Here is a 25,258-nt window from a genome sequence, read left to right as displayed (position 1 = left end):
GATTACTGTCATCAGTTCGTAATCAAATTTTTTAAAAGAAAGGTACTAAGGAATTCGGTTCGTCATTGTTGGAATTCACTTTTTTCAATGACAGCGCCTTTGTTAAAAGCTAAGAAATGTTTATTCCAGACATTTATTAAATTAAATGCTCTTGAGCTAGATTTTGAGTCATTATCTTCATTATATACCGCTTTAGAGCCAGCAAAACTAACATGTGATAACTAAAAATCTAGACAAAGTTTGTGTAAATATAAAAATACAAAGAAAAATTTTATATAATTGCATTCACTTCTATTTTGTTGCAAATTTAATTCTGTAAATGTATTATTAAAAAATAATTTATTTAGGAATAATTAAAAATGAAGAAAAAAGCTTATAACGTGGACTCCCTTAGAAAACGAGTGTACGCATTTTTGGATTTGCATCCGGATGACAACAAAAATTTTATTCTAAATCACTTTTGAATGGAGAACATACCAAAATCTACTATTTATAATATACTTAAAAGAAAGGGGAACAATATAGGACCAGAAAGAAAAGTCGGAAGTGGTCGCAAAGCAATAAAGATGCCTGCAAAAAAGATAAAGCGCCTTGAAAAATTGATTGATCAAAAGGATGACGTTTCACAGCGTGGTCTTACAGAACGATTTCATGTATCACAACCGTACATATGCAAAATTATTTACCAAAAAACTAGCATTCGTTATCGCAAAAAAACTAAAACACCAAAAAGAACACCGGCTCAAAAAGCAGCTGAAAAAAATTGTTATTATTGACGATGAATCTTATTTTTATTTGAGCAACACTAATATTTTTGGAAATGCTGGATTTTACTCATCTAACATAAATGCAGCATCAAATGATGTAAGGTTAAAAAGAAAAGACAAATTTGAGCCAAAATTACTTGTTTTGATTGCATTCTTTACAATGGGAATCTCTCAGCAGTACATTGCTCCGTCAGGCCAAGCAGCCAATGAAGATGTGTATATTTCAAAATGTCTTGTTAGATTGGATAAATTAATTGAAAAACATCATAAAAATGACAATATTTTTTTTTGGCCTGATCTAGCTTCATCGCATTATTCACGTAAAGTACAAAGTTATCTTAAAGCAAAAAATATTGAATTTGAACCAATGGAGCATAATCCTGCTAATGTGCCAGAATTACGTCCAATTAAAGATTTTTGGTCTGAACTTAAGAGATTAGTGTACAACAAAAACTGGCAAGCTGAAAACCTAGGCAAACTTAAAAAGCGGATAGAGTTTTCAATTAAAAGAATCGACACAGAACGTGTACACCGGCTTGCTGCCGCCACATTTACAAGAGTAGACACTGTTCGTCGTCATGGTGTGAAAAACTTATAAATATATTTATTTTAATTATTTAGATGTTTTTTGTTGTTATACTTTTTAAATTGTTAAAAAAGATGGCTCCGTTAAAAAGTTATACAATTTCTGATTTTGTCCAGATTATTAGTTATCACATGTTAGCAGCGAATTCCTTAGCAGTGGAAATGCAACGTTATCGACAGCAGATACCATTCTTGAATTCATGCTTGCAAATACTATTTGCTATGAATACAGAAATCGCATCTTTATTGCAATCAAATTTAAAAAAGTGCGTCGATGAAAGAATTAATGAAAATGATAAACAGCTGTTAAGGTGCCTAAAAGATCCTTCAGTTGTTCCATTAAAAAATACTTTAAACTTTATTGGAAAACTTACTTACTAAAAAATACTTTACTTGTTCCATTAAAAAATACTTTAAACTTTATTGGAAAACTTGCATTTAGGCTTTTTGGATTTACTACTTATGATGAGGAACTACTACTACCTGATGCACCATGTGCAACATCGGAAAGTTCCCTTGTTTCTCCTAATGATGAATCAAACTCACATCTCAACAAAAGTAGCATCACACACTTGCCTAAAACTACTAATCAATTCAAATGGCTTAAGCAAGAACTTTTGTTGTACCAAAATACGGGCAAAAGAACAGAAAATCTTGAAAAAATTTACAATGCAATGCTCTCTATAAAGCCCACCGGAACAGATATCGAACGTATTTCTTCAAGCTGCACTAGTTTCTGCACAAAAATTAGATCACGATCATCTGATGAAATTTAAATAGTTAAATTCTTTAGTTTTCCGAAAAAATTTTTACAATAAAAAAAATTTTTTGTAAGTTTTAGACTTGGTTTAAATAACTTTTTTAATAAATAGGGCAAGATTAACTTACCTGAGTTCATTATACATGAGTTCAAATAAACGAGCATATATGATATATGCTCATAACAGTGCGTGCATTATAATCAAATGCAAAATACATTTCTTTTTATAATAACATTTATTTTAAAATCTAATTACATCTTTAAAATCTAATTAATCTTATTACAGGGTTTAACGAAGAGATGTGAATACTGCTGCTGATCAATCAAATTTATGCATGTAATTGAAACCAAACCATTTTATAAAGTCTTTTACCGGTTGCATATTGTCGGATGCAAGTGGAAAATTTTGAAACTTCAATTTTAGATTTGCCCCTCTCCTAATAATTTCTGATTGCTAAATTTACGTCATCTTCTTCTTAGACCATTAAATAAGATAGGCTTTTTTTGTATATCGATGAAGCCAAGAGTTCATTTGCGTATGTGACGTCATGAGTTCTTTTGCGTATGTGACGTAAGAGTTCTTTTGCGTATGTGACGTATGTGGCAAAAAACTAACTCGAAATAAGATATTGTTTTATTAATTTTTTGATATCAATTTTTTTAAGAAAATTCCTTTTATTAAAAACATAAAAATTATATTTTTATCGGGTATATTCTAATAAAGACTAAATATAGTGATTACCATGCTATTTCTTTAAAACTATTTATTTATTATTATTGCAATAAATATAAACTCTTATCCGTGAAATGATATATCTGTACCAATTTTATATCTTTTAGCGTTTTTTAGCTAATGCCGCGTCTATAGTTTTTAATGGTCTAAGATCTTCTTAGCTCTGCCTTCGTAACGTACAAACGTTTGTAAGTGTAAACATCTTTGCATATCCTGAGTTAGCAGGCAGTGTATGGAATAACCATGTATAATTAATCTGTGAATTAAGACAACTTTAAATTTTTATTTTAACAATTAGAGATCTGTTTTGCTATATTTTTTTTTTTTTTGTTATAAATATGTAAGTAAGATTAAAACAATTTTAAAACTTATTACGCTAAGGGGAGGTCTTAAACCCCCCGAAACGAAAATGGTGACAGCGCACTAAACCACTGAGCTGTTAACGATATGCGTTTAGGAGAAAATCAAACCTAATTATAAATCTCTTATAAGCCCTTCGTATGCGGAAAAGTTGCGCGTGTTTTTTCTCCTTCTCTCTTTCTCTTTAAAGCAATTTTTTTGCTCTTAACGCAATTTTTCAGAATTAACCATTTTACTAAAAAATATTGAAGATTAGAAATAGGTATAGAAAAGATCGGTGCGGAATAGATAAGTATAGAAATGGAAGGTTTGGTAAAGACCCGTATTTCACGGACCCGGAAAGCTCAGATATATATATATATATATATATATATATATATATATATATATATATATATATATGGAAATGATGGAAAAATTATAGAAAAGGTCGGTATGGAATAGATGTACAAAGACCCGCATTTTTACAACTAGTAAGAATATAACATTTATATTGCCAACATCGAACTATAAATAAGAACTTTTAAACATAAGTCGTAAAAAAACTGATCTCCTAATTTTTTACGGAAAATTCAACAAATTAGGTCGTGTAATTTAAGTAGGCCATGCTGTGTCTTAAAATAATACAATACAAAACGAGAAGAAAATATAAAAATTATTGTTTTAATAAAACTGGTACGAAACTAAACAAATTTTATTTTGTCACGTAAAAACAGATACGAAGCAAGTTTTATTTTGTTTTATAAATAACGATCTGATAAAAGATTTTTTTGGTTCATAAAAACGGTACAAAAACGATGGTTATCGTTTCATACCAACTTTGGAAAAGACGCAAACGCTTAACAAAACCCATACTTTTATTTATATTGCACTGTGAAATTAATAAATGGGATGAAATCGAATAAGTACGTTTAAAGAATATCGAAGTATAGAAAAGGTATATTGAAAATAAAGCATAGCATTAATAGCAAAAAAAGACAAACTAAGTAAACAATTTTAGTTTTAGTATAGAATATATTTACAAGTTTCATAGCTCTTAAAATGCTGCTGTACAACAATAAAAAATATTTTAAATTAACACTCAACTATTTTTTAAATAGTATAAATAAAAAATATAAATATTAAAGTTTGGAAAACAATTCTTCTTTTCTTTGCTTTGCTATTCGAAATATATCTTCAGATAAACTTTCAACAGATTTATAACTGACTATTTCTACGTTAAAGATATCTCGAAGAAACCCCAACATTGTATCCTATTTAAAGTTAAAAATATATATGTGGCCCAAAAGTCACTAGACCATTTAAAATTCAAATCACTTTTTACAATTAATAAATCTTATTTTTTAAATTTCAGATTAAAGGGTATTCTTTATAAATTAAACATGGATAAAATCACGACCAAACGTGTTAAAAAAATCGAAGTATATCTGGAATTTTATCTTTTGCTATCGCAAAAAACTTACACTCGTAATTTTGGAGTTAGAAAACCATCATGTAAACAAACGATAGTTAACTTTGTCTAGCGGTTTCCAATTAAAGGATTTGTGAGTGGTTTACCACGCGCTGGGAGGCCACGTTAAGAAAATTATCTTGTCAGATTATCTGCTAGTATTAGCTGATTATCGGACACGATTGTGTATACTATCCATTTTAAAGAATTGGTAAGCCAAGAACCAGAGTTCATTAACAATCTTATTATTAAGTGACGACCCCCATTTTCACCTAAACAATTATCTTAATAAAGAAAATATGGGATTTTGGGGTACATAAAATCAAAAAGTAGTTTACTAATGTTGTCTACATCCCGTCAAAATAACGGTTTGGTGTGAACATGAGGAAAGAGTCTTAGACCTTATTTCTTTGAAGAAGATGCAGAAGACACATTAACTGTCAATAGTGAAAGATATATAGAATTTCGTGAGTCCTGCGGTCGAGGACACACCAGACGAATGGTGGAAGCAAAATGGTGCTACTGCCCAAACATCTTTCCCAACATTACCAAGAAACATTATGACAGGTGATTCCTAGAAAGAGCACTTCAGCGTGAAAAGCAAAATGGTGGATATTTAAAGGACGTTATTTTCAAAATCAAATAAAATTTATTTCCAAAAAATTTGTTTTCTGTTCATAAAATAAATTGAGAAAAAAATAAAAAAGTTATTTCTAATTTAAATGGCTGAGAGACTTTTTGGCCACCCTGTATACATATATATATATATATATATATATATATATATATATATATATATATATATATATATATATATATATATATATATATATATATATATATATATATATATATTATATATATATATACTATATATACATATATATATATGTATATATATATATATATATATATTATAATTAATTACTTATTTAATAACTAATAATTATTATATATATATATATATATATATATATATATTATTATATTTACTTAATAGTAACAATAAAAGAAATAAATATTTCATATTGCAGTGTTTATTTGTTTGACAACTACTTTACACACACACACACACACACACACACACACACACACACACACACACACACACACACACACACACACACACACACACACACACACACACACGCACGCACGCACACACACACACATACAACCCTCGGAATTAGAAAAATTGAGGTCGGCAATAATTTGCCGACCTCAATCTTTTAGAGGTCGGCAACAGGTCGGCAAAAAAATTTGATGCAAAGATTTTACCATAAAACATTGAAACAAGGTCGGCAATTTTTTGCCGATCTCAAACACTTTTAGGTCGGCATTGCCGACCCTAATTCCGAGGGTTGCACATATATATATATATATACACACACACACACACACACACACACACACACACACACATAATAACATAATAACCATACAGACAACAAAAACCAGACTTAGCAATTTATTAACTTTAGTACACCAAAGTTAGACTCACCTTAAACGATGAACATAACTGATTTAACTCCTTTACAGGTCCTAAAAGTCCCCATGCAAGCACTGGAGTAATATGCATTGAAATGTCATAAAATTTTGCATAAAAGCCATTTGCATTCTAAATATAAATATTTTAGTTTTGCACTAACAAAGAAATACAAAATACAATTATTTTCAATAAGAAATATAAGTTTCATATTAATAATAATAACTATAATAATAATAATAGTAATAATAATAATAATATATTTACCTTTAACATACTCTTTTTGCTTTTAATTACTGCCCATATTGCTGTAGATAAAGCCTGCAAAAAAAAGAAAGGAGACTATTATAACAATTCAACAATAGGCTCTCTTGTAAAACTCCTATTCTGATTGTGTATTTAAGGTCCGCAAACATTAAAAAAAATTTCCTTTCATTTGCAAGACTATCAGACCATATCCAAACCTTAAATTGATGTATGTACATAGAAATAAGTTTATCACTATATACCCCTATAAACTAGAGTTATTTGACATATAGGGCGCTCAATGTCAGAATAGGGGTTGACAAGAGTGCCTATCCAATTCAACAGTAGTTTCAGTAGTACATATCAGTTTAACAGTTGGGGGCACTCATAAAGTATGTACTTGTAATTAGTCACTATCTTTAACACTTTTATTCCCTTTTGTATGCATTCATACGTTTTTGGGTGAACCCTCCTTCCTATACCTGCATACATACTTTATGGAAGATGTAGCTAATGCTTGTTAACTTAATAATGATAGCATAACAAAAACTTTTTGTCAATCTTATAACTTAATGCATATTCAGCCATATTAAGCCTCTTTCGGTCTGTTTTTAGTCGGTTGTTTTCAATTATAACAAAAATTATATAAACAGATAATTGGTTTATTACCAATGTATGCGCACATCTAGAACTTTATATTAACTTCAGGATTTTTCAGGATTAATAACTTAACTTTAAATTTTTGTTTTTTTAAACTTAGAATTTTACTGTTTATAACATTTTATAGAATTGCCACAATAAATAAATGAATTTTTTTTTCTGAAATATTGATTTTATATTCTTTTTAGTGATATATATCAATATACCATTTTAACCATTTCAAAACTTTATGCCATGTAACTTTTAATGAAATATTTAAAAACATAACTTTTTATAAAGTTTTACAGTTTTTTTTACTTAAATAAATTAGAATACCTATATGCTATATTATATCTTTACTTTTTATTTTTTAGATTTTAAAAATGTTTTATTTCCATATTGAGTCAAATGTACAAAATGTAAAAAACTCAATTTTTAAAACTAATTTTTAACTTGTTAGTCTTTTTTCTGTAATTAAAGTTGTAATTTATTTATAACTTATGCTTTAAAAATTCAGGTCAGGCTATCCTGCTACTGGTAACAATCAGGTCAGGTAACCCTGCTACTGGTAACATGTAACCCAGTACAATCTGCTTCATGTCCTGCTGTCTTGTAGGATACACCTTTTTAGGCAAAGACTAGAAGATGCCAACTCCAACTTAAAACACTCCCTGCCTTGGGGCTCTTGGTTGAGTAAAGGCTAGAGATGGTGTCTCCATAAAAATATTCACCTTGGGGAGATGCTAAATTTATCCAGCTTCTGTCTTGTAAAAGGCCTCCTAGGCAAAGTCTTAGAGAGTAAACAGATTCTATCTGTTAGCCAGCCTCACACTACTTCTTCATCTATTAGGCTGACGCAGATGTATTTTTAATACATTGTTTCCAGTTTAGGATGTTGAATGCTGGATCTTCTTGACTCAATGCATGGGTTTTGCTTGTGTCTCTTATTTTATGACTAAGCAACTCGTTCTATTATCTCCTAATGAGGGTACAGCTCTAAAACTCAGTTACATGGTTCTGAGGCCGGCTGGTAGTCAGGTTTCCTGAACTCTGTGGTAGCTCTCAGAGAGGCTGATTCCATCAACAGTTGAAAAATATCAAAGTATTAACAGTGCCATGTTGTGCATGTGCAAAAATTTTAAAATGACTAAAGTACCAAAAACTATTAAATAACAAAAAACCATCGTCATCACCGAGTTGTCTAAACCTATCATTCACTAATATTCGTGGTCTTTGAAGTAACTTTTCTTCTGTTGAGTCTTATCTCTTGCAAGGTTCACCAGACCTACTTGGTCTTTGTGTGACTAATTTGAGTTCAGCTGCCTCATTTTGCGATCTTAATGTTGATGGTTATCTTCCTTTAATTCGTAACGACTCCAATAGTCAACATGCTAGGCCTGGGCATTTATATTCATAAGAATTCACCCATTTGTCAGGAAACTAGGTTTGAATCCACAGATTATTCTTTCAAGTGCTTTCGTTTAACACAACTTTACTCTATCGCCTTTCTCTTTGTTCTATATCAGTCTCCTTTATCTCAAGACTGCACTCTTTTTTATGTTATTTCTGATCATATTGACCAAGCCCTCTCTCTTTATCCATCAGCCAATATTATTGCTGTCTGTGACTTTATTGTTCATTACACTGAATGGCTTGGCTCTAGTGTCAGTGACTTTGCAGACATTAAAGCCCACAACTTTTGTCTTTCTCAACCCCAAACTCAAATAGTCAACTTTCCAACTCGCTTTCCAGACAACGCGAATCATTTACCTTCTCTACTTAACTTATGTCTTGTTTCTGATCCTAGTCAGTGCTCAGTTTTTCCACATTCACCATAAGGTGCTTTTGGTCACAGTTTGATCTCTCTAAAACTATTATCTAATTCTTCTTAATCATCTGAATCCCCCTATCATCGTACCTCTTACAACTACCTTAAAGCTGACTTGGACTTATTCCGTGATTTTTTTCAGGATAGCCCTTGGGTAGAAATTTTTTCGTCTTCCTGCTGCCAAATGTGCTTCTTACATAACTTCATGGATTCAGGCTGGCATGGAATCTTTTATTGCCTCTCGACGATTCCAGGTCAAGTCTCAGTCTCCTCCATGATTTTCCTCACATTGTGCTGCTGCGATTGCCAATCGAAACCGTTACTTCCATATCTATCAGCAAAACAATTCTCAAGAAAACAGATGTCTGTTTATTACTACTAGAAATCATTGTAAAAAGATTTTGTCGAACGCCAAAGCCAACTATTCTCAGGTCATGAAATCTCGTATTTCATCACAAAAATTAGGCTCTTGTGACTTCTGAAGAATCTTTAATAGTATCAATAATAAGGGCAAATCTGTAATTCCACCTCTCTTCTATGGTTCAGATTTTGTCACCTCGTCTAAAGACAAAGCTGAATTGTTTGTTAAGAATTTTTCATCAATATCATCTCTTGATTCCACTAGTTGCGTTCTACTTGATATAGCCGTCAAACAGGTTGACCCATTGCTTGACATTCGTATCACTCCAGCTTCTGTATCTAAATTGATTTCCTGCTTTCCAGACAACATATCTGTTATAGTCTTGCAGAAGTGTTCTCCAGAGCTGTCGTCTATATTTTTTAAACTATTCAACAAGTGCTTATCAGAGTCTTGTTTTCCAGCCTGCTGCCTGCGGCATCTGCTATCCCTATTTTCAAAAATTCTGGAAAGCGATCTGATTTGTCTAACTATTGTCCCATTAGTCTTCTTCCTATCATAGGCAAGGTTTTTAAATTTTTATTTAACAAACACTCTCTCATCTTGAATCTAATGACTTACTTTCTGATCATCAATATGGATTTCGATCTTCTCGTTCTACAGCTGATTTACTAACAGTAATAACCGATAGGTTTTATTGTGCATTAGATAAAGGTGGAGAGGTTAAGGCCATCGTTCTTGACATCTCTAAAGTTTTTGATAAAGTTTGACATGCTTGGTTGCTTGTAGCCTTGTTGGAAGCGAAGATGTTTACAAAAAAAAAAAAAAACTATGGTGCAATTTTGAAAACTTTTAAAAACATGATTCTTATCATACTATCACATATAATCATATCATATGATTATAATCATAAATATTGATTAAATATTATAGATTCAAGTTATATAATAATTTAAATTTTAAAGTAGTGAAAATCTTGTTTAAAATAACCAAACCGTTTCTTTGAATCTTGTAGAGAGCCATTTATTTTGGATGGCGGTGGTAACAGAATAGGGTGGATTCTCCAAATCTACTAAAGAGTCCATAATCATAAAATCAAGCACAACATCGTAGAAATTAAGGGTGCAAACCTGTTTTAAAAATCATATAGAAAGTTTTAAATCCAAGTTCCTTTTTATTTTGACTAGTTGAAAAAAATAAAGAAAAATCAACTCACTCCTCTTGAAGATAGCTCTTCCTCAATACACTCCCAGTTGTTGGAGTCTGAGCAATAATCAAGCATATTATCATAATTTTCAGAGAAACAATTATAATCCTAAAAGTTTAAACCTAATGAAAACTGAATCAAAAACCTCAAAAATATATTTAATTAGATCTTTTTATATAAAACATCATTTTACATTAAATACTATTACTTGCACACACAAATATAAATTGCTGACTTTTTTCTTTCATTTTTTTTTCGAAAAACAACTCTTTAATATTTCTAAATAAATTTTGTACTGCATATGGTACATAAATAATACAATAAATAATTTAGTAGATACACATACATGGTTAGCTTGCTTTAACAAAGAAACCATAACTTCTTTTCCAGAATTAATAAACCAGCAGCGACAATCAGAGTTAGTTAACAAATCCTAAATAATATTTTAAACAAAATAAAGTTAAAACTTTCAAGTCTTTTAATTGATTTAATATATGATTAAATGTAGTTTCTTTTTTTTTTAACAAAAATTTTCAGTTTTGATTATGCAATTATGTATACAGTTATTCACAAAAAATAGAGTGTAAAATTTCTGTAAAATAGGTTTGATTTTTTCTAATTAAAACAAAATTTGAGAAATGATTTTAAATTATTTAATAAAAATTAATTGTGCAACCAAGCAAAGAAAATTGCACTTAAATTTAAACAAGTTTAATATAATAAAAAAATTAAATAATAAAAAAGTAAAAATAATTAAAAAAAGAAAATATTATAATATTATTCTTGGGCACTATGAAAAAAAAAATCATTTAAAACATAAGCATAGAACTATTAATAATGTAATTATTAATATATATATATATATATATATATATATATATATATATATATATATATATATATATATATATATATATATATATATATATATATAAATTTAAAAACTTTGGCATATAAAATTTGCCAAATGGTCACACATGAGCAGTGAACACCTTAAGGAAGAAATGAAGTACATTAGAATAAAGATTAACCATTTTTTGAAAAAAACATATTTTGACAGTTGTCAAGGCAAAAATAAAGATAGTAGAGGAATATTTAAAAATAAATTGTTGCACCTAAACAGTTCTTACAATAATAAAAAAAAAATTGTTTTATAAATATTAATATGTAGATTTACTAAACAAACAAAAATAAAAATAACTAAATAAATTACTTACTATACCATCAAAAAAAAAACATGAAAACACAATAAGTTAAAATTCTAATAGAAACACAAAAATACTAATAAATTTATTTTTAAGACATATAAAACCAAATAGGTACTTTTAGCATAAATGAACCCAAGGAAATCAGAAAGCAGTATAACTCATTAAATTTTTTTTTTAAATCAACAAAACAACAATAGTCTTCAATAAACTCTAACACTGTCATGGATATTTCATTCGAAATATGTTAACCAATCAAAAGTGTAAGAAAATGAGCAATCTGTGCAACCCAAAATCATTACAATAGTTAAATAATCTACAATAGCCAAAAAAATGTCGCACAAAAACCATTTAAAATCTCACCTGCATAAATGTAAACATGTTGTGAAAGATATAAGAAAGTCTCTGAATAATAATTAAGACAAAAATTGTGGATATGAAAATTAAAAAAAAGCTAAGTAATAAATGTAAGATAATATAAAATAAAAATTCCAAATATCAATAAATATTTTAATAAGACTAACTAAATACTAAAATAAAACCAGATAAATTTTAGCTAAATGAGTGGTTAAAAAAATTTTTTTGGGGTGAAATAACAGTGATATAAGTCGTGATATAAAAATGATGTACGGAGCGGGAAAAAAATATTGTTTAGAAGTAAATTTTTTATTTCGTTCCGAATTAAAAGTAACTTTGAGATCTTTCTAAATCGAAATTTCTAAAAAGTAAAGTTTTCTCTATGGTCCAAATTAAACGTTATTTTGAGACCATAACAAAACAACAACGGAAAGTCATGCATCAACAAAACAATTCGAAAGCTGCTAGTTTAAAAGAATCGCTCTTATATATATATATATACATATATATATATACATATATATATATACATATATATATATATATATATATATATATATATATATATATATATATATATATATATACACATATATATATACATATACATATATATATATATATATATATATATATATATATATAAATATATATAAATATATATATATATATATAAATATATATATATATATATATATATATATATATATATATATGAATCCAAAAATAAAAAATTAATCTCACATGATAACCACATATACATAACATACAAATCTATATATACATTCCAACCACATACTAAATATTAAAAGAAAATATTATTTAAATAAGGATGAGTTCAAACAAAGATAATTTATCTATAAAAGTAAAAAAAGCATGCAAAACGATGTAACAGGTTGTATGTGCATAAGTGTGTATAGGTATAATATCTGTGTTGTTTATTATTTAATAAAGTCTGTGTTGTTAGTAACCAGTGTAAAATATTTAACTCTGAACTACACCAAGCCAGCCCAGTCATACTCCAGAAAACCATGATGGATTTAACACCTATGCATGGATTTATAACTGAAAAAAAAAACTTGCCCAATAACATTACTTTTGTAAAGTAATGTTATTGGGCTAGTTTTTTTATTCAACGTTAGTAAATAACGTTACTTTACAAAAAAAACTATTTTTTAAAGCTTCATAACAAATAAATATTAAATGCATGCATAGGTAAATAGAGTACTTGCAAAAGGATACAAAGCATTAAGCTTATTAAAATATACTTTTTGATCAAGAGATGAGCAAAAGATAGATTTTTAAGAAAGAATAGTTTTTAACAAAAATAAATTATATAAATTTTACATACAAATAACAAAACTTTTCAACGATAATTGATAAAGTCATTTTCTTTATGATATATATTTTTCTTCTATATAAAATTCTGCTTCTTTTGAGACCCAATTAATATACCTTAAGAGAAAACTTTTTTTTGAGAAGTAAATACAACCAATGGTTTTCAAGTTATTTTCAAACCAAAGTTCATCTATTTCTCATAAGACAAATCCCTGAAAACGAATAATGCATCTAAAATCAAACAATCTTCTATAAGATTGCCAAACCCATTTTGTTGAGAAAAAAGCATGCATCACAAATCTGCTCGAGACAATGGACTTCGGAAACAATTGACAGTAAAAATGATCAAAAAACTGCCACATTAACATATGTTCTAAAAATTAGTCAGTCAAATAGATCATTTTTCTTTTTTATTTATCATTTTTATCAAGACCTATGCCTATGAGATTAAAATCCTCAACATTGTCAACACATTTTAACTTAACTTTAATCAAATTTATTTAGCTCAACTTTAACTTCAATCAGATGTTGATCAAATTAAATGAATTCTTGGCTATTGGGGTTAAATGTAAAGAAATGCAAGAAAATTTAACTCCTTTCAGGCACACTATAGAAGAAACAAATCTTAATTGGATAAAGATACGAACTACATTGGAGACAACCACTTCTGAGGGTGACACCAGGAAAAATACAGCAAAAATTTAGCTCATTTCAAACTAACTAAACTGCTGATGTGTTTTTCTTTGTATCTTGTGTTAGTTGTTTTTACTTTTATTGTATCAAATATATACTACTACTACTACTACTACTATGTATATAAATACATACAAAACCCTTGTAATTAAGAAAAATAAGATCAGCACAAAATTTATTGTTTTGGCAAATGGATGATGCGTAAACATTTAGCATAAAATTGACAGAAAAATGCTTAAAAATTTGAAAAATGAATGCATCATTTTATCATTTTACTATGAATTTAAATCCAACATTTAATTTGTCAATTTTATTTTAATTATTTAAATTAGAATTTAATTAAAACGTTTGTTTTGCTGTTGCTAAAATTGATGGAGTGTCACCCGAGATTTTTTTACTGATTAAGTATTGTCTTCCTTATACTAACATGATTTAATCATATTTAAGATTAGTTTCACTTGCTAAGTGTGAAAAAAACAACTTTGATGCAGATTTAAAAGATGCAGGATTTAAAGCCCTATTTTTCAAGAACTGCTCTGTTAGGCATGTTACTTACATACTTGTTTAGAGTTTTCTTTGTGCAACACTGTATTTTTTAAATAACTTTTTTCTTCTCCACATGTGTTTATCATATCGTACCTATATTAAGAGTACACTTTACTATTAAACTTTCTGATCTTTAATAATATTAGTAATTATAGTCATAAACATGTAAATGAACGGTTTTAACTAATAAAATAAACCAATATAAAATAAAATCGTGAGAACAATAGACACTTGAAAAGTATTTGTTGTTCTCATGCTTTTCTTAGTTGTTCTCGCATTTTCTAAGTTTTATTAACTTTTGAATGAATTAATGACCTTGCTATGCTTGTTTTGAATGAAGTTGAGAAAAAATTAAAAAAAATAAAAATGAATTTTTTTTTTAAATAAAACTGGTCTAACTTGAAAAAAAAATAACTACAATAAATAAACTATGAACTCATATTGAACAAATAATATATATTTTTTACATAAATTTATTTTTGCATGCCAACACTTGTATGACAGAAAAACAAAGATAGATCAGCTTTTGCGTTGACAATGCCAAATGCCAACCTAGATTTTGGGATATATATATATGATATAAGCATTAAAACATAATATATGGTATATTTTTTTATGTGATATTTTGGCTCATATAGCGAGAGCCATTATCAAAAATCTAATAAATTATCGAATAAAACCATTAAAAAAATTATTATGAACGTAACAAAATGATGTTATTGCAACATCAGATATTCAACACTTCTTAATTTTACAAAATGTGGTTTCTACTTTTTGTAAAATTAAAAAATGAAACAATAGAAAATGTTTTAGGGTTCTCCAAGTTTATTGTACCATTACAATTTTGTGTTTGTTCCACTATTCCAGATGTATCCCAGTTGGCTTTTGTAACATTATTTTTATGCTCTTGAATTCGTGTAGAAATCTTTTTCTCCAACATAACATGCACCACATGTGCAATCAAACTGGTACATTCCCGGATGACTATTCGAAGGCAGTTTAGATTTAATATGGCAAAGTATATTAATGAAGAGATTACCAAAATGGAAGACTGTTTTAATGCCAATTTTAAGAAATTCTCTTCTAATAACTAGACTTAATCTTGGGACCCAAGGTAAAATAACTACATTTTTGGTACCAAATTTTTGATAATGAGATGGATTTGGGGAATATTTATAATTTTTAGCAATATCTAAAATCAGAGAGGGGGTAAAGGTAAAAATGTTTGTGCTGTATCAACCAATTAGGATTAAATAGTGGAAATACAGTGATCCCCCATTGTAAAAAAAGCATTGTAACCACAAACTATATTTCAGGGTGCACAAGAGCTGTAGTGATGTTTCTCATCAGGTGTGTGTCTTTATTTTTTGTTCAACTTTTTTAAATTATTCTTTCAAATTTCAATTTATTATTATTATTATTACTATTATCATTATTATTATTATTATTATTATTATTATTATTATTATTATTATTATTATTATTATTATTATTATTATTATTACTATTATTATTAGTATGATTAGTAGTTGACAACTTATTTGTGTATACTACAACAAAAAGTAAGAAACACCTAAACTACTTTAAACACACTTTATCATTAGGAACAGTCTAAAATTTCTTACTGATAATGAAGCTGGCTTATAACTCAAACAAGTAACAGAGAACAAAAACATAGGAGGGGCTGTTCATGAGTTATTTTAAAGATAATGGTTGAAAGTTACTAAAAATAAATTTATTTAGTAACACTGGGAGTTGCTAATCTTGAATAGGTCAGAGAACTTCACTTCTAAAAAGTAATTCCAGATCTAATAAAAGAAAAAAAACTGATATGGTATCTGGATCTTTTTTATAATTGTAGAGATTAAACTATAATTCTTTTTTTGCATATCTATGAAAATTATATAATTAAGAACTATAATTTTTTTTGTAAACAAAAACATAAGGCTGGATGAATAATAAAAGTAATTGCTTTTACTCAGCATTTTTGGAGTAACTGCTCAGCTTTACGTGAATATAATTTTTAGTGATTTTGCTCAAATTTTTATTCACATAAGACTGAACAATTACTCAGGGTTTTTGGAGTAAATTGCTGAGCTTTATGTGAATAAAAATTTAAGCAAAATCAATAAAGTTTTATTCACATAAAGCTGAGTAATTACTCCAAAGCTGAGTAAAAGCAATTGTTTTTTTTATTAACCCCAACTATATATTTTGCATATATATACTGAAACTTTTGATAATATATTTATATAATATTGACAATTTTAGGCTGAAACCAATTTATGTTTACTTTTTATGAATATTATAGTGACAATGATAATATATTTTGATGTCAATGATGATAGCCCCGACTATATATTTTGCATATATATACTGAAACTTTTGATATTTTATTTATATGATATTGACAATTTTAGGCTGAAACCAATTTATGTTTACTTTTTATGAATATTATAGTGACAATGATAATATATTTTGATGTCAATGATGATAGCCCCGACTATATATTTTGCATATATATACTGAAACTTTTGATATTTTATTTATATGATATTGACAATTTTAGGCTGAAACCAATTTATGTTTACTTTTTATGAATATTATAGTGACAATGATGATATATTTTGATGTCAATGATGATAGCCCGACTATATATTTTGCATATATATACTGAAACTTTTGATATATTTATATGATATTGACAATTTTAGGCTGAAACCAATTTATGTTTACTTTTTATGAATATTATAGTGACAATGATGATGATGATGATGATGATGATGATGATGATGATGATGATGATGATGATAATGATGATGATGATAATGATGATGATGATGATGATGATGATGATGATGATGATGATGATGATGATGATGATGATGATGATGATGATGATGATGATGAAGATGATGATGAGGATGGTAACGATGATGGCAATGATGGTAATGAGGATGGTAATGAGGATGGCAATGATAATGATGATGATGATGATGATGATGATGATGATGATGATGATGATGATGATGATGATGATGATGATGATGATGATGATGATGATGGTAATGACACACATCTCAAAACCTAAAGATAACAACTTATTATTTAAAAAAAAGTTAAATGAAATCAACAGTACATACAGATTACCTTAAAAGCTCGTCGTAGACAATACACTTTCACACAAAAGTCAACATCATTTTCACAGTTAAGCAGTTCCGCTCTAATAATATTGAAAGTAAACAACAAACTATAAAAACTAAAGAAGTAAAAATAGATTTCCAAAAGCAAATGTGAATTATTGCAAAATATTTTGAAGGCAGACTCTCCCTGCATAGGCGCAGCTAGCCAAAAGTTTCAAAGAAAAAAGAACTAAAATAAAAGTATGAAGAATAAATCCGAAACAAAAGTGACTTAAAATCTGTAACTTAAGAGAATGAAAAGTTGTACAAAAATAAATTTTAAATAAACAAGAGATAATAGTTTGTTTGGGCAGCAAACAGGTGTAATAGTAAGTTCACATTCAGAAAATAAAGAGACATAACATTACAACGATGAGACAAAAGTTCACACTTATTTTCAATGCAAAGAAGAAAAAAAAAAGATGAAAAAGAGTAAAAGAAGAATAATAAAAGAAAGATAAAGAAGAAGTTTTTGTCTGTTTTTTTAAAAAGTTTTTTTTTTTTTTTTTAAATAATAAAAAAAAAGACAATGATGACAATGATGAAGATGTATTGCTTAAAGAAATTATTTTATTTTTAAAATACAATAATTAAATCATTATTTAAAAAAAAAATAATTAATATTTTTTTTAAAGTGTAACAAAAGAAGACATAGGAAATAAAGGTTAATAATAACAGTTTTCTCTGTTTAGAATTTACCGCAAGTACATAAAAAAGCGCTGACTAAATGGACAGCGCTTTTTTGTGTACTTGCGGTAAATTAGATAGCATGCGCAATTTTAAAAATTATTTGTCTTTAGTATTTATTTCACCAGCATTTTATCTATTCATTGCTGCCTGTGGCAAACACTGCTTATATATTCTTCTTGGCATATGTTGTATGTAACATTTAATGTTATTATGTTATATGTTTGTGAATTGTCAGTTCATCTCTTGGTGTAGTGATGTTTAGCCTTTTTTGAAGTGTAGTGATATTTAGCCATTTTTCATCTCTTGCACTTTGCAGGTATATTTTCTTACCAAGTTTAGCTTTGATTCTGTTTTCTTTCATCACAGAGACATTAATTATTCCCCCCCCCCCCCATTTTTATGTACCTAAGTTCAAATGTGTTAAAAATATAATGTGAATTCCAACGTCAGAACCACAAAAGCACAAAACAATTAACAAAAAAGTTATTTGTTACACATGTGTTTCCATACTTACAACAGTTTTGTATAAAATATGTAAAATCTGTTTTATGCACATTTTGCTACATTCTAGCTTATCAATATCAAAAAACTGATGGCTCATTTTAAAATATTACAACTTCAAAAAAATGTAGTAATTTATTGTCGATATTTAAATTCTAAGGATTGTAGAGGTAGAAATAAACTTATTTAAAATCCATATATAACCGTAGTTTTTTTGAAGAAAAATAACTAATAATATGGTTACTCACAGTATTTCTGTATTTAGTAAAACATTTACACTGGCTTTGTTTTTATGGGGTCTCAAAACAAACAAAATTATCACGAAACAAAACCAAAACAGCATGCAGAAAAATAACTTACAACTCCAAAAGAAAAATAGCTAAAAACATTGACCAAAATCCAAAAGCTTTTTACTCTTATGTCAAATCAAAAAGAAAAAACAAAATGACATTCCCAGACATCCCCTACCATAACAAAGTTGCAACATCCATTCTAGATGAAGCTCAACTATTCAACTAATATTTTGACTTGACTCAACTATTCAACTAATATTTTGTTACTACTTTTTCAAAGAAAGAAGAACAGAAACCAACATTTGATCTATAATATAAAAACGAAAAACTTTCAAACATGAAAGAAGAACAGAAACACCAACATTTGATTTATAATATAAAAACGAAAAACTTTCAAACATGAAAGAAGAACAGAAACACCAACATTTGATCTATAATATAAAAACGAAAAACTTTCAAAAATGAAAGAAGAACAGAAACACCAACATTTGATCTATAGTATAAAAACGAAAAACTTTCAAACATAATCTAAGCCTAGAAAATATTGAAACATACCTCCTTAATCTAAACACATCTAAATCATCAGGCCCTGACGAATTATATTCGATAGTTTTAGGAAAGCTGGCTTTCAAATTTTGAAACATTTATCTACTATTTTTAACTAAGTCCTTGAAAGTGGTTCAATACCACAAATATGGAAAGATGCAACTATTTCACCAATATTTAAAAAAAGGAGACAGATCAAAAGCTATTAATTATAGACTTATCAGTCTAACTTGTATCTAAGTAAAAATTTTCGAAAGAATAATACAAAATCATATTATGGCACACCTAATTAACAACAACTTATTAAGTCCACACCAAAATGAATTTTGCCCAGGTCACATCTGTTTAACGAACCTACTAAATGTAGTTGATTATTGGACACTATCGTTCGATGACAATATTCCCATTGACAATATTTACCTCAATTTTTAAAAAGTCATTGACAAAGTTCCACACAACTTTCTTATCTCAAAACTTAAATTTATGGTATAAATATACTTTGTTGGATAAAAAACTTTCTGGAAAACCGCAGGCAAAGAGTTGTTGTATATGGCACTTACTCTAACTGGGTTTCCATTAAAAGTAAAGTTTCCCAAAGCTCAATCCTTTCAGCATTACTTTTTATTATTAATGTCAACAATATCCCTGAAGTAATCAAATTAAAAGCAGCATTTTTCACTGTTGATACCAAAGTTATTCATTCTCTTGAAAATACTTAATCTCTGCAAGAATTACAAAACAATATTAACGTTCTTGTTCTATGGTATTAAAAATGGGGAATGAAATTTAATACTGATAAATGCACTGTACTACACTTGGACACACAAAAAATCCCACACATCCACTATGTAAGATTTAGATCAAAACAAAAGAGTCAGCATTAAGCCAACAATTTGTGAACAGGATTTAGGTGTTCATGTTGACTCAAATTTATTATTTTCAAAACATATAACTATTTAAGTCATTAAAGCAATACAAATATTGGGTCTAATAAAAAGATCACTTTCATCTTATCTAAATCTATACTCATTTAAAAAACTATTCTCAGCTCTGATCCGCCCCTATTTAAAATATTGTGGATCAATCTGTACCCTGCAGCTTCTCAAAGACAAAAATCAAATGGAAAACGTATTAAGAAGATCTAAACAAATTAGAGGCTTAAATGATCTCTCATATGAACAAAGATTATTGCTGCAAAATATGACAAGTGTAGAGATCTAATATGACAAGTGTGGAGATCTAATGTCTTCAAATGGTGCAGTAATAATAATCATAATAAAAATTTATTTGAAATCGATAACCAACTCATTAACCGTGGTCATATATTCAAACTAAAAAAACATTCCTCTTGCTTAAATATGCAGGCCTTCCCAGGAGAGGCGTGCGGTCGGTCGCTTTGAGTGACCACGCATATATATATATTTTTTGAGAGTTTGGCCACGGTTTTTTAGCATATATTAATGACGCATTTTTAAAAAGGCGCTGAAAAAACCTAACTAAATTGTCGTATTATTTTATTATTTTTATTCATAATTTATTCCTATTATTAATATAAAAATATGAACATAAAAATGAAATATATATATTTATACTTATTTATAAAAAATTTTTTTTTCTTATTACAATTTTTTTTTTTATGTCTAGTAAACATTAAAAAAAAAAATTATTTATTTATATTTATTTATATTATAATTATTTATAATATATTTTTAGGTGTTGATTTTTTCAGCAACGATATTTGAGACAAGTCGAAAAAATAAACAGAAAATGTGACCGAAAACTTTTTTAATCAATTTTGAAAAATATGCTCTGCCGACGCGGGATGCGAACCGGGGTCTCCGCGGCGCTTTGTAATGTCTTAACCGAATGAGCTAAACATTCATATACCTATCAAGAACCTTGTAGATAATAATTCTTCTAGAACTTAGAAGTTATTTTTTGTAAAAAGACATACTTATGCGAAAAAATTTAAAATTCAAAAAAAAAAAATGTAAAATAAAAAAATAAAAATTTGTTATAAGAAAAAAAAATTCAAAAAATATATATATATATATTATTTTTATGTTATTATTTCCTTATTAACGAAAAGAATAAATTATTAAAAAAATTACAAAATAATACAACGAATTTAATTTGATTTTTTCAGCGTCTTTTTAAAAATGCGTTATTTTTAATATATGCTAAAAAAGCGTGGCCGAGTTATCCAAAAAAAAAAAAATACAAAAAGTATTCTGAGGTGTGCCAGCAAGTGTTGGCTAAACAAATGATGTGAAAGCAAGTATTGGCTAAATGTGAAAGATGTGAAAGATGTGAAATATGTGAAAGCGCTAAACAGAGATGACTGTATTTTTACTCTTCATGCTTGAAGCAAAAAGATAAAATTATTCTACATAGATTTTTAAAAAGATTTCTACATGCTAAATTTAAGTATTTTAGATTAAGTAATTTAGTTTATTGCCTAAACATTTATACTTTGCAATTAATTTACACATGTTACTAAATATTTCATTGTATTATTTACTTATAGTTTTATTATTTAAATTTATTTTTTAACTAATAATTATTATTATTTATGCACAATTTCATCTAACTTATACTTTTAATCCAAAACCTTAACATAATTTATTATAAAAAAAAAAATTTCCAAGAATTTGTACTTTATTAAGTGTGACTTTATCTATCATACTATACTGTATACAATATATCACAAGTTACTACTATATTTCACACACACAACACACACACACACACAAAATGCGCAGTAAAAAATGAATTTTTTTTTTTAACATAAAAAAGTAATTATATTTGCTTAAGACTTTTTTTATGGCGGTTTTTTTTTTTCAATAGCAAGTTCAATTTATTTTTTTATTTATTCTTTCTTTAGTTTTATTAATGCAATATAAAAATCATACCAGAAAATGTTGTAATTAAACAAACAAACAAAAATTTAAAATATTTTCATTCAACTTTCTGTTAAACCCAACTGCTATTCATAAATATTTTATTAATTTATGTTAGTTTGATAATCTCCTACTAAAGATTGCATAAAACTGCTTATGATGACTAGAGTAATGTTGTTATGCAGGTGTAAGAAAAGCTATGTTGACAGTCAAAAATTGACTCACAAGGTAAAGGAAGTGTAAGAAAAGAAAATTTCTCAAAAATTTTTTTTTTTTTTAAGAATTAGGCAGCAAGAAATTTTCAGTGATAAAAATAGCTTTATATAAATAACGGTATAATAATTGCTGTTGTTGCAATGTGGCAATGAGAGTATTGGTATTTGGGGCTGCTTGTATTTTAACAGAGCAGGTGTAATTACATTTATACAAGGTGAATTACCCAACACTCCTATATATAAACTAAATTAAATGCAGTAGTAGTGTAGTGGTAGAGTAGTCACCTTATAAGCAAGAAGCTCTGAGTTCGATCCTGGTACCTGGTTGTGCCACGCTCAACTTGTTTCTACGCGCAGTAGCCTTGTTGGTCAAGGTTCGTGTTTAAGAGTTATAGACTTGATAGAGGGTTGCATAACCACAACTAAAAGTAGCCTCCTCAAGTGTAGTGGCCTTCATGGTCTTGGGGATGTGAATTGAAATAAAATATGAAATAAATTTAAAATTTTTTAATAGGTTTGAATAGAAAGAGAATCAGTAAAGGTCTGAATAAGATCCATAAAAACCCTAAAGCAAGAACTAGATACCAAGAAAAGTTTGAACCAAAATTTGCAACAATACTAAGCATCGGCAAATAGCGTTTTTATTAAACGAATAGTGAACAGTTATTCATTAAACTTCAGTGCAAAATAGTACTGTGCGTTAAACTTAGTAACCAAAGTTTAACAAATATTCTGAGTTTCTATTTAATGATACTTTAAATAAACTATACATAATAAAATCTTAATGTCATTTTTTTAATTTTAAAGCACTTCGGAAATAGATTTTTTTAAAGATTTAAGAAATATTGAAATATATTCTAGAGATTATAGACTGATTATATAAAAATCATAAGAAAAAGAACTCTCTGACTTGTTTGCTCAAGTTTGAAAAGTGAAAAAAAAATCATTTAGAACTTTGTTATATAATGGTTTTAGATAATTTTTTGAACAATTTTTAAACAATTTATTAAATTTTAAATAAAGCATTTAAAGAATTTTTAACAACAACAGTAACAACAACAACAACAACAATAAAAATATTAATTAGAAACAATATAGACTATAACTTTTTTTTTTATATAACACATTCACTCTCAACAAGGCAAGGCAAGAAATTAAATAAATATGCAAGAGCAAGAAAGCGACACAGAAGACATGAAAAAATGTAAGATATATGAGTCAGAAAACATGGGAGAGAATTTCAAGCACCAATGATTGTGGAAAAAAAAACTAAATCAATAAAAGTTTTTTGAGCATGAAGAAACAATTACAGTAAAAGGATGCAACTTTTCTGAATGACAAGTCATATAAGATTGAGTTTTGGTTGATTGAACAAATCATGATATCTTGTTTGAGCAGTAACCATGTAAGTGCAGAAAAATTTTCTAATTAATAGTAATACTAATTGAATAGTTTCTTCACAAAAAAACTCTAACATAAAAAAATATATATATTTGTTGAACATTTTTAGAAAAAGAGGTATTATCAACAAGTAGTTGTTTATGGACCATAGTTATAACGTCCAAAAATATATACTTATAAAAAAATTTCAAAGAGAAAATTTTAAGTTTACTATTGTAAAAAAATCAAAATTAGAAATGTTAAAATAGTTTTAAAAATTTTTTAAATTGTTATAAAGTTGTTGCATTTTTAAATTGCAACAACTTTATAACAACTTCTATAAACATTTAGAATTGATTATAGGACAAAATCAATTACCTCAGTAAAATTCTGAATTATCACAAGCAAGGAATATATCTTTAGCTTACTTTGTTTCTCATGTATCTAGGACACTTTTTAAGCTTCTATAAATGAAGGAACAATGAAAAGAAAAATGAACAATCCTATCAATTAAACAATCCTATCAATTACCTATCAAATAAACAATCCTATCAATTACTCCGCCTCTACATTAAAAATCTTTTCTGTACAAATGAGAGAGTAATTGATGACAAACTTTGAAAACATTATTTTATAAATGATTAAGATAGATTTTGCAGAGCATTAGAATTTATGTGCTCATTTCAAAAAAGAAAGAATTTTTAAATGAAATTCTAATGAAATTCTTGAAGTTTTGACAAAAATATTTGTATTAATGAAGATATCAAAAGTTGAATTTAAAAGGTGAAAATGATACGAAATGTTAACTATGATATTAAAATTTTTTTGCAATTGTACGCAGAAAAATAATTTTATATAATACATTACTAATTTTTTTTACAGAAAATGTTCAGATAAAAGTTCTTTAAAAAACTATCATTGCATTAAAAAACTATCATTGCATTTAACCTTTATATTTCTTTTAATAAAACTTAAATTTGTATTAGTCGTCTA

General features: G+C 27.5%; 1 protein-coding gene across 3 annotated transcripts in view; it reads right to left on the bottom strand.

Annotated features, from left to right (window-relative positions):
• Positions 1 to 4,188: 4,188 nt before the first annotated feature.
• The window catches only part of LOC100210447 (mitoguardin), a 32,365-nt gene continuing 11,295 nt past the window's right edge, over positions 4,189 to 25,258 (bottom strand). For 2 of the 3 annotated variants that reach the window (XM_065791655.1, XM_065791656.1), the window contains 7 exons: positions 17,709 to 17,781; positions 10,766 to 10,852; positions 10,429 to 10,527; positions 10,208 to 10,342; positions 6,409 to 6,462; positions 6,157 to 6,273; positions 4,189 to 4,458 (listed from right to left, as the gene is read on the bottom strand). In XM_065791655.1, coding sequence (XP_065647727.1) covers positions 4,327 to 4,458; positions 6,157 to 6,273; positions 6,409 to 6,462; positions 10,208 to 10,342; positions 10,429 to 10,527; positions 10,766 to 10,852; positions 17,709 to 17,781 — 697 coding nt within the window. In that variant the 3' untranslated portion in view covers positions 4,189 to 4,326. The remainder of the gene's footprint in view (positions 4,459 to 6,156; positions 6,274 to 6,408; positions 6,463 to 10,207; positions 10,343 to 10,428; positions 10,528 to 10,765; positions 10,853 to 17,708; positions 17,782 to 25,258) is intronic. The other variant, XM_065791657.1, reaches the window with a different exon arrangement.

The sequence above is a fragment of the Hydra vulgaris genome, chromosome 02 (genome assembly GCF_038396675.1).
Source record: "Hydra vulgaris chromosome 02, alternate assembly HydraT2T_AEP".
NCBI classification, from domain to species: domain Eukaryota; kingdom Metazoa; phylum Cnidaria; class Hydrozoa; order Anthoathecata; family Hydridae; genus Hydra; species Hydra vulgaris.
Note: the sequence above shows the minus strand (reverse complement) of the source record. Positions and strands in the feature narration are given on the sequence as shown.